A 12,188-nucleotide genomic window follows, 5' to 3' on the forward strand; every position below is an offset into this window, starting at 1 on the left:
TAAAGCGCATCAAAGTTCATCAAACTGCAAAACTAAAAACACAAATATTGCGAATGCCATTGACCCATTTAAAAATAACACGCTTTGAAAAACTAATGAAATACAATCCACCTGTGTATTTGGAAAAATAGATAAATATTTCGATGTCCGTTTGCATCTTTATGACCTGTTTCTAGTGATGTGGAAAATAAAATCAATCACACAATTGTATGTTTTCAAAAGAAACTTATTTACGTGTTGGGAATTGAATATAGGGTAAATATTTTTATGTGCAATGAAGCTGTGCTTAACTGAAATTGTCTGTCAATGTAACTAGGTACTTGCCAAGCGTCGTTTGAAATGAGATCATATAGCAATGTACCAATTTTATTAGATCAAACATTTCCATGAACAGTAAACAAACGTTATGAAAGCTACATGTAAATTCATTGTTTTTTGAATGTATCTTTTCCGCTTATCACCTATTGATTTCACAGTTTAATTCTGAAGTTTTATTACTGAAATATCAGAAGGTGTGGCAGGAAAACAGATGATTATGTTTTCTCGAATCGCAAAAGTTATGAACCGCCCTCAAAAATAGTATGTCAAGAAATGCAATCATATCCAAAAATAATTATTTCACATTAACACATAGAGACAGTGTGTAATCTAAATTTATAAATATGAATAATCTAGTGTCTAGTCCGGAGTTGTTTCGTCGAACGTATTTCAGCCGTGTCCTTAACCGTTGCAGACATAAAAAGACGAGCCGGAGGCACCACTCGCCCAGCAGGCACCACGACAAGTTCAGCTACGACGAAAAGCACATAGCCAAGTACCGAAACGCACATCCAGTCAGTTCGGGACCGTCACGTATGACCCCGCCATTGCCAGATCTTCGCGTCGACTTCTTCAGCGAACCGATGGACAATTGCCAAACAATTGAATCATCCCAGCACACTCTGCAAGTGGCCGTTTCGAATGAAAAACGCGGGAGCGTGTGTCTAAACAAATGCCTGCGAGAGGTAGGGGCTCAATTGGACGCGTCGAGTCCTATAAATGTAACCACCAATCCATTGGAGAATTCAGTGCATTTCGGTAGGAAAGCCCCCCAAGCCACGATCGTAGTGCAACAGCCGTCGGTCAGTCTGGATCACACAAATGTCTCGACGATCCTGTTGAAGAACGGTAGTGAGTTTGTGTCGAACGTTGAGAGTGGCAAGTTTACGCTGAAGAAGCACAAGGAGGACAACGTCAAGCAGCTCTTGGACGTGGCCAACAATCTGACTCTTGAGGAGATACACGATTTCGAGATGAGGTGAGTTTTGGGGTTGACATTTTCAGCCATCATGGTGTTAAAACAAAAACATTTCACCAGTTATTTTAAAATCAAAATCATTTGAAACAACTTGGGAAGTACTTTTCAAAAACTTAGTTTTGCTTACATCTGGTACTGGGCAAGCAAAAGAAAGTGTCACACAAAAACATTCATAACAATTCAATAATGTTTCATTGAAGCATTGAATTGACAAAAATTCAAATTAAAAAAATTTTTACAGTGGCATCCATCAATTTATTGAGCAGTTCATTTTTGATGTAAAATGCAGGTGAGTCGGTTTTGGGGTGGAAAATAACCAATACTAATGGTGTGAAATTAAAAATACAAATTATAAGGAAGATTTATCTAACACAGATAAAGGATACATTTGTGTAATAAACTACGATGCTATTTTTTCAGGAAATTAATTACAAGCACAAGCAAACACAAAATCTTTCTCTTTATTACAACATTCCTTGAGGACACAAAACACAATTCCAACAGTCCTAAACTAATATTTCCATGTTAACAAGAAACACTTTACAACATGATTTGAATTAGTGTGACAAGTCACCCACGAACCCTACCCAATTTTAAGGTACATTGGATATTTGAGAAAATTATAATAAATATCAACAATAACAGTTTACATAAATTTCGGTGACCTAAAGTATATATTATATCTCAAAGCATGGGACGACCCAAACAGTGAAAATAGGGGCTATCGCAACCGTAATAAATTTGAAACATCCTATCTTCTAATTGTGTTGGGTTGATTTTATGTAACCTATTTTACTACATAAAACAGCTATGATCTATTCGTACTAAAATTTTATAAACCCTGAAGTAATAAACTTATATTTTAATGTTGTTTAATAAAAGTAAACATCTAATCTAAATTTAATAATTACTCGCTGGTGCGGGTTAAATAAATAATTAAAAAGTCCATTAAAACACCGAAGGAAAAACGACAAAACGATCTCAGACAACTGAATAAATTATACAAGTTAGTAGTTTAATTATCTTGAACTGTTCGAAATAACATTTTACTATTAGCGAATTCGACTTAGGTTCTAATTATTCTCGGTGTAAATTATTAGACTCGATTTAATTAAAACATATACTTTAACTGCGGAGGCGGAATAATAAAATGAACTGCCCTATTCAGTTTAAGGTAGTTGGGGTCGTTCATGCAACAAATGTATTTTTAATGAAATTTTCGTATATTCAATAAATGCACACGTCGAATGACGTCGACGATGTAATGAAATTTTAATGCCATTATTATGTTAAACGTCTTCGAAGAGATTTTAATCTCTTATATTGTTAGCCATATTAAATTTACTGGGGTGTACGTTGTATTATATTATACTCACTTAAGTCGCACATTTATTAAATACATTTAAGATTTAATCAAATTATGATTTAGGAGAAAAACCATTATGCGAAACTTACGGCTGTGTATCAAACAAGTTAGAGTTTCCTGGCTTTAATAAGTTCCTTTTTTTTTATTTGAGTGACCCACTTTCAATAAAAATGTATTTTTTTGGAGCGGAATATATCTTCTCCCTCGGGATACGGGCACAAATTCCATCAAAGCAAATGCTTAAATACATATTTGAAATGCCTGTAAGTGCATAAGGAGTAATACATTTTAAAATTTCACATTTGTGGCGGACAACCACAACGCATTCAAACCGTTTACAGAATGTTCACAAAGTAATGGCCCTAATGCATATTATTTTAGTCGAATAATTCAGTCTGTGTGAAACTTAAAAGTGCAAACTAACAGAATAATCAAATGAACTCGTATTTCGAAACAACTGTCTCTCGTTTCTTTTAAGCACTAGGATATTTTTAATTCGATTGTTCTTCGTGTGTACTTAATAAATGCATTCTGAAATTTCTAGGTAACACTTTAATGAAAATTTTAATGTCTTTATCGTCTTGCACGTCTACGAGAAAGTTTTAATTTTGAGTCTTATTAGATTTGCTTTTGCTATAGCTGTAATTTAATATACTTCAAAAAGATCACTGATATTCAATTTCATGTAACGTACTGTATTAAAAATTTAAAAAACGAAACGTTTTAGGATTACCGCCCGGCGTACCGTTGTTAACAGTTCTTTAATAACGTAACAAAGCATCTATTCAATGTCTTAAAAGAAAGTTTATAATTTAATAATAAATATTAAATTCTCTTGCAACAAAAAGGTCAAGTCTTCAAAGTGAGATTATTAAATTCTTAAGGAATAGAAAAAACAACATAAAGAAGTCAAACCACAAAAAATATTCGGACCCACAGAAAAAAATTACACACTTTATTGAATATATCAAATCTTTAATGTCTGTAGTTCTTTAAGGTGAATCCCTTTGTTTGAATAAATCATCCCAACATTTCTTTTGTAAAATTGAGACTTTTCTTTGTTTCATAATATTCACTTTCAGAATTCAATTAGGGTGTCAACTTTAAGCATTTAATAACTGCTAATTGAAACTAAATGAGTGCTGTGATGTGCCATAATTAAAAATTTTTATCATATCATATAATTAATCGACAAACCCCATTTTTAATTTGCATAATGCACTTAAATGCGTAATATATGTTGCCGGTAATTCGAAACGAAAATACGTATCATGCTAGACATAAATCAGCACTAGAAATAAACTACTAGACAAACATTCCTGGGAATCTCCCGTAAATCACGATGATATAATTTTGGCTTGTCACCAAGACAATTAGCCAGTTTTTAATGAGTTTACGAGTGTGAAAATGATAATTTTCCCCGTGAATTAAACCGTTCAAATTAACGACGTCTAAAATTTCGTTTTATCACGTTACACCGATAAACTCTATTTATTATTTATGGGGGGGATAAACGCACTTATTAAATAAAAATATCGAAGTGGGGTCCGAAAATATTTGAACGCGCGAAAATGTTTTAACATCAAAGTTAAAATGACAAATTTCCCCGGCATTCACGACCCTCGCTCTTTGTTGATGTGTTTCAAAGTGAATCCTTAAACATTTGATTTGTTGCGTAAGGTTTTATTTCGATTTAGCTGTTTTATTTTGGTTTTTATTCGACTATTTCATATAATAAACGTTCACAAGAGGAATTATATTGGCGTCCAATTAGAGACGTATTGTTCAAAAATAGCTTCTATATATTTTTTCTCATACTTAGTTTTACGTGGAATAGAATATAGAGACGTTTTCTACGAAGTCTTTTCTAAATTATGAAGACGTAAGATTAGTCATCAAAACGATTATTAAGTTTTTCGGAAGCGTTAGCTGTATCTAATTCGACAAGACGAAAAACAACCGACATCTAAGACGAATCGTTGAAATAGAGCATTATATCAAATAAATAGAGAGTCAATAAAATAAATAAAAGTTCTTGGAATGAAAGTTATTTATTTCTTACGGAGTTTCAAGTTAAATAACATCCTTCTTTGTTTATATTTATTTTGTGTATTAATTACAAAATAAGCATATATTCATAAGCGATTCACTCAACCTAATTCAAAGCCTCAAAGACAAATATAATCGCACAAACAGAAGAATAATTAATTGCACAATCTTCAAACTTAACTTAACTGCCAAATCATATAGGTAACCACTTGTTCAGAAACCACAGAAAAACTACAATAAAAAACCAGACCAACTAGGCTCAACAACCTCAACCAACAGCCTTTCCAGTTCCTACCTCCAGGATATTCCATATGCTGATCTTAAAACCAAATAGGACAGTCATGTCTCCACCAGCTACGAAACCGATTGAATCAATCAACAAATAAACTTCTTCAAGGCAAACAAATAATAAATCAAGAATACACACAACCAACAGAAATTATCAGATAATTTATTATGGCTCTGAGACTCGACCACTCAAAAATAACAGACAATTAAATTCCAACATGTCACATCTGCGACCAAAGAATTACATTCATACACTTCATAGAAGTTCTGTATAAAGACAAATCAAAAAATATTAACTAGTAGTAACTTAATAATTTAATTCTGTTTGTAACTGTCAATGAATCCGTCCATAACTCTGTATTAATGTTAAAAATGTGAATATAAAATATTGATTCCCAAGATTTTTATTTTTATTAAAATTTATTTCAGATTACACCATTTCAAAGTAGCTGTTTAAAATCATGTATTAGTTTTGCATTTTTGGCTGGTCATCAAAACCATTAACCGTTTTTCAGAAACAGCAGATTACACACATTTACTGCTGAAACCTGAAAATAACAGGTATCTGAGAAATGATATTACGTGAGTAAATAGTTTATGAATACTGTGTGGTTCTAAAAAATATATTAAAAATTTTGTATTTACATTTTTCAACAGTAACAACAATTGATAATCCTAAAAACCACTGTTATGAAACAAAAAAGATTTTAAAAATCATTTCCAGCTAAACAAAATTACATGTTCAAAAATACCTTTGAACAATATTAATGCTATTGGTGGACTAAAAAAAAGGATGAATTTTAATTTCGACCTCTTCTCCACAATTAAACCTTTAACCCACTTAACCCACTTAACATTTTGAAGTTTCCTTTGTCTTGCGATGTCATGAAGAAACAGAACGGTTGTTTTTCCGTTGATTGACCCAAAATCTTTCTTGTTTTAAAACTTTTTTACCACCGTTCCACCAGGTTTTCCAACCTATCAAGACCGACGAGAATTATAGTGATCAATTCATTGGCGATTGTCAAACGCCTAATTTTGTGATCCTCACTTAATTTATGTGCAATCTATTTGTCTAACATTTTGATTAACTTTATTGCATCAACCCCCTTTCCAATGATTGAATCATCGCAGCTTAATGACTGGTCGGTCTATTTACAACATGTTGATATTGACGTTGATCATCTTCAATGTATTAATTGCCACTTTTAAATCAATGATTTTTTAACATAAAGCAAACCCAAAAAAATTCAAAAATTTTTTTCTGTGAATAATATTAATTTCTTGTGTATAGAGTATCATGTAACAAGAATTAAAAGTAAAGACAACCACAGTAAACCTATGAAATTATAATCACATTTTCGCACATTTTATTAGTTTTTTATTTATTCTAGTAATATAAACAGAATTATTAGGATTGTATCTACCTACATTTGCAACATAAACAGATAAAGAAAACATGAACGGTTCTAAATTTAAAACCGCATTAATCAAGCCCGGCAAACTTCCCACAGTTATTATTATTTAAATTTAAACCGTGACCCTGTGTAAGTTATTTACAAGCACCGTTTGTTTCCTCGTTTGCGAAATGTGCAAAATCGTATCCATCAATATCATTCATAAACAAATATCGCAAGTGGGACGCGGCCCATTTTTCAAAAAGGCGAGATCAGTAAATCCTTTAGCACATTTATTACAATGCAAGGTTAAAATATTTCGGTTGTTTAACATTTCATATGATGCATGTTCCCTTCTTGTTTTGTAAACTCGCCCGTACTGCCACCTGAAGTGTGAGCTAATTATAGGGGATTATATTTAAAGACCGCAGACGCTTTGTAATGAATTTCACGGAAAAGTAAGCTCCGTTGTATAAAAAGTATATTTTATGTATCTCAGAATTATAGAACAGATGCAGTATTTCTTGAAACGTGATTGGTGGGTCGCATGTTCGAGTCATTTATTTAGTCGAAATTTTAATTTGAACAGGATTTCAGGAACGAACTGAATAAATGTCAGGATGTGTAGACACAACTTTAAAAGCTGTTAATTTTGAACATAAATAAGCAATTTGGTACGAGATTGTTTTTGAAACTTTTTTAGCAGCAACCAATTTTTGATTTTGGGTGAAAATTATTGTATTTTAAAATTGCCAAAAATAAAATCTAAATCTAAAACAGCTATTTTTGGGTAATACTGAAAGTAAGCAACCTTCCACTTTATTTAAACTCATGTTCAGAAGTTAAGAATATTGAAAAATACTACGATATTTTACCTTTTAGATTTTTTAATTAGAATCTCTGAAAATAAAACAAAATAATTAGGATTTACATAAATTTAAATCGATTATTTACCAGCCCTCTTTTGTATATTATGATTATTTAATCATTGGTCTTAGTGAAACTGTAAGAAACATTATAATTCACTGTTACCAAGATGCAGAGTAAAAATAAGAGATGGTTTATCGTTTCCCATATTATTAAAAAATTTAGAGAAACTGGCCAAGTGGTAGTTTTCTGTGAATTCGAAAAACTTTAACTAAATAATTCGAATATCAAAAAACTATCAGATATTATCCTCAACTGAAGTTAAACCCAACCTGGAGAAAATTAGACTTGCTAAATTTGTTTCAAGGACTGTTACAACATGGTTAGTGGATGGTGATTGGTTTAACAGCAAATCCACAAAAAAACCTGGCTTTTTAACACCTTTAAATACTCTCCAAAGATGAGCTCTTAATTCTAATAGGAAGATCCTCCTCGTCAGGGTTTTTCAGTAAATTTTATAAAATGCCCAACATACATTTTGTAGTATATTAAACCCTCTCTTATGATTAATCGATTACTCTAAGCATTTAGGACCATTTACTGATTTTAATAGTTTTTTTAATAAATATTTTAAATTTAAGTCATGAATTTTGAAAATATTCATAAAAATTAAAGTTATATCTTTTTTTTTGGTATATATTTCTTTCTAATCGATTTTTTAACAATATTTCGTTTTCATAATTTTGCTCTTATCACAATTTAGCCTCGTAATTTAATATTTTTCAACAGTTTTATTTAAAATGTAACTATCCTCTAAATAGTTAGTTGTTTTTTCTTGACCATTTCAATCTCCAGACATCAATCCTATACAAAACATCATATCATATTTATAACCAAATTCGAATTTTACAGATTTACCATAAATGAAACCATCACAGCAGTTCATAAAACTTGAAGGAATATATACTTGATATGACTATAGATCATTGTATAATCCTAATCACGTATCTGAAAAGTACAGATTTCTATTCTTTCGTTCAAAGAACAGACATTGTCCATTCCAATCGTTGTTACTTATGGTCGTGAGTCAAATGCAAACCACGCAATGGTCTTCTTGTATGAAAACCTGCATTTACCAAGCGTATCGTTACTAAAGCATTTTCTGCCAAGCTACTTGTAAAGAGAACATTGTAGGGTCCCTACGGACTCTCAAACGTCAATATAGGTTTCATTTACGTTAGTTTTCATTGATTTTCTCAGTTTGATAAAATCGACTACACAAGCGAGAAATAACCCTTTGTACAACATTGAGTCTACGTGTAATTTCGATCTGATTGACCCAATATTCCAACATTCCAATTGCTCTACTCCTCTCATCTGGAGTTAATTTGCGTATAGGCATAATTGCCCGAACATTATTTCGTCAATTACCCATGCAAAACACAACTATAATCAATTATAAGCTAAATGCAGATTGTATTAACTTCTTTCAAAACGTATAAAGTTTTTTTATTTATCTGTTTGTGTGAAGAAAATTATAAAATTCAATATATACAAGTTTAATTCTCAAACTTTTAAATATGAGTTTATTAACTTGAACAGTTGATTACTGTTTTGTAGGTAAAAATAAGAAACGATATAATTTTGTGGAAAAATCATTTCGACCTTAATCGGTGTAATTAATTAAAATATACACGTGAATTTGGATACTTTGAATTGCTGATGGAAACTGATTAAGAACCAAAACAATTAATCAGAACACAAATGCGCCTCTCACACATGTTGACCAGAAGAAAAGCATTTCTTGAAAAAATGTCTTTAAAAGATGTTTAACGTCGCATAGGTTGTAATTCATTTGTGTCACGATTAAAGAAACGGCTATGTAAAGTGCTTACTTTAAAATTTAATTATCTCTTGAGTAGACGAAAATAGCTCGACAAGTTGTCTTTGTGTCCAATTTCCGGTGATGCAGTTACATTTATTGTCTTAATGAGCGAAAATAAACTATTACTTGCACTTTTGTTCAAACATCCTTCTAATGATTATTATTAAAACGACCTTCCCAATGAACAAACAGAATGAGCCCTTCAAGTGTCAGCAACAAAATTCCGAATGAAATCATTATATTTTGGACATTGTAAATATTGATCTTATTAAAAACATATTTTTAGACATCAAATCTATAAGATGCTATGAATGCAAGTAAAAATAATCTATAGGCTATTTTAAATGAGATTATTATTAGAACATATCGCTATTTTTACTGCGATATACTTAGACCTCAATTAATCGTCTCAACTAACTGCGTGTTACAACGCTATTAACAACTTGAAACATTATTGCAATAACTCCCGTTTTTGTCGCCTTTTCTCTTTAATATAAAACGAACACCACGTTGTCATTTACATTTTAATATCGGGTTATTAAAATATTTTCGTCAGATTCTATTAATAAAAGAAATAAATCCAGATATGATAAATTGCCAACATTTATTAGTTAATTCGAACCGGGGCGGGATAATGCAATTAATTATGTGTGAAATGCATCCGCATTATGGCAATATCCAATCAATAAACCATCAAATCCAATTCACGACGATGGTAAACCGACAATATGTTATCGGAAATGTGCATCCATATTTTTATTATCAAATTCAAGTGACGTCTTCGTTCCAGATACGGAAGCCCCCATCACAACAGATCGCAGTCCGTTAAAACTCCGGGCAGATCTTCCGGACGACCCAACTATTTATGCCTTCCGCAACAACGGTCCCGGGTGGCGTCCATGCCCAACACGGGCGTCGAGGAAGAATACTACAGACTGAGACACTTCTCCATCACTGGCAAAGGTGTGGTGAACAGAGGCGACAGTCTGAAGAGCCGAAGGTCCAGGTCTAACAACTCGGTAGCCTCCAGTAACTCAAGGTAAGGAAGGCGATCGATAAATATCGACAGTTCGTATTGAGTAATTATGACCCAATCTACGCATATAAATACAAAGTTCAGATCGAAATCGCGTAGACATGATGAATTGGTTTCGGAAATTTTTTCCTCGTTAACATTATTTACCACACGTGAAGATCGGAGATTGCTTTATTTTAGCGGTTTAGTGTGTTATTAAGGTAATTATAACCTTCGGATTTATCATTTATTAAACCTACTAAAAATGCAGGTGAACAACGAAAATACGTTTCTTTTCGTATTGATTATACGTTCTGTTTTTGCTGATCATCGGTTTTCAATTAATAAATTTCCAGGTCAGCTCAGACACGAGATCTGTTATCCTTATAATATTAAATCAATTTATCTTTGAAGGTTAAATCTTGGTTGAAGAATAATTCATTTCTAGGATTAACTTTTTCCACTTCGTTGCAACTTTCAGCAAGTCGTGAAATAGATATATTAATAACATTTTATAGTAACAGTCCTGACATAAATTGTCTTCAGCTGTTAGACTTTCAAATTGTAATAATAATTTAAATAGCTTTCATGAGATGGTTTTCCAATAACATCTTTAAGAAAGTTCTAAATATGTGCAACTTGGAATTTATATTCAAGGGTTTTTTTATGCCATGAATGTCATACCATCCGAGTATCAAAAACAAAAGTAAATGCTCATTTTAAATGTATGAGGCAATTGTAATATATAGAGGATGCTGCTTGAGCTGCTACAGAAATAGAAGCTTTTACAACGATCTCGTGGTAACGTAAAAAAGTTGTGATAAATTTTATTAAATAAACACCACCTAATTAATAAGTTAGAAGTTGAAGAATATTTCGGAAACAGTTTTGATGGACACTAACACGTACACTATTATTTCTTTGATGTTGGTATTCACTAATTGCCCCACGGGGTAGGACAAATATAAATGCATGTGTTGCATATTTATAAGTGGCTTTCATACAATTTCAGTATTTTCAGTTGAAAATTCAAAAAATGGAGCGAGCGACATAAATAACAGATGATTTTTAAATAAAAATTTCAGTGGCTTTTAATGCACAAAAGCCCCAAAAGGCACCCGCGAATTCATGAATAAGTTTGTGAATGGTACGGCTACTAAAAACAGAAAAAGTCACAGAAATAATAATACCGTCTGTGTTGCGTGCAATTAGAAGCTTACAGAAAGAGATAATCAAATGAATGGTAAGTTCTGAAAGTTACTTAAATCAAAATACATTCATTCCAAGTTCCACGTAAAACTTCTTTTTATTCCACCTCCTCGAAAAATACGACCCGCATAGTTTACCGAAACAAATAAAAAGGGATTTACCGGACGTAATAAACATATATTCAAGACGGAAAAACAAAAGAAATGAAAGGAAAAGCGCGTGGGAAAAAGCGTATCAGGAAATAAATGCGGAAAATTCGTGGAATTGAAAGAAATCGCCCGACGCAATGGGAGTAAACAGGACATCCTAGCAGGAAATTGTTCATGAGTTCGCTTAGTCCTTTATTAAGACTGCGTTTATTTGCAAAAATAAATGAGATAAGGAAAATACAAACGCGCGGGCACAATGGCCCGAGTACCTTGTAGTTTTCCAATGGAATTCATGCGGTATGCTTAAATAAAGTCAATACTTAAGGGCGGGATTGAACTTTAAAGGTTCTTATGATTTTTTGATCTGGCACCATTGTTTGCTTTTTTCCTCACTCGCATTGAGCTTCACAGTAGTTTTTAAATGTTAAAGCTACAACTCCGTAATTAAAACATTATTTCTAGATGAGGAGAATGTGGAGTACAAAAAAGTGAAACTATATCCTGATTGCTAATAACTTTTAACTAGATTGGAACCATAAAAAGGATTTTAAATCACCCATTTGAATATTAAATAAATATGCATTGCAGCGGAAATATTAAACGAATAGGGAAAAAAATAAATAACTTTACCAACTGTATATATTATCGCAAGTTATTGCAACGATA

General features: G+C 32.1%; 1 protein-coding gene across 3 annotated transcripts in view; it reads left to right on the forward strand.

Annotated features, from left to right (window-relative positions):
• The window catches only part of LOC109599248 (uncharacterized), a 115,795-nt gene that overhangs the window by 59,873 nt on the left and 43,734 nt on the right, over nt 1-12,188 (forward strand). For 2 of the 3 annotated variants that reach the window (XM_049960980.1, XM_049960979.1), the window contains exons 5-6: nt 734-1,297; nt 9,940-10,188. In XM_049960980.1, the coding sequence (XP_049816937.1) occupies nt 734-1,297; nt 9,940-10,188 (813 nt within the window). Of the gene's footprint in view, nt 1-733; nt 1,298-1,538; nt 1,587-9,939; nt 10,189-12,188 lie in introns of all 3 variants that reach the window. The other variant, XM_049960978.1, reaches the window with a different exon arrangement.

This window comes from Aethina tumida, chromosome 1 (genome assembly GCF_024364675.1).
Source record: "Aethina tumida isolate Nest 87 chromosome 1, icAetTumi1.1, whole genome shotgun sequence".
Classification (NCBI taxonomy): Eukaryota; Metazoa; Arthropoda; class Insecta; order Coleoptera; family Nitidulidae; genus Aethina; species Aethina tumida.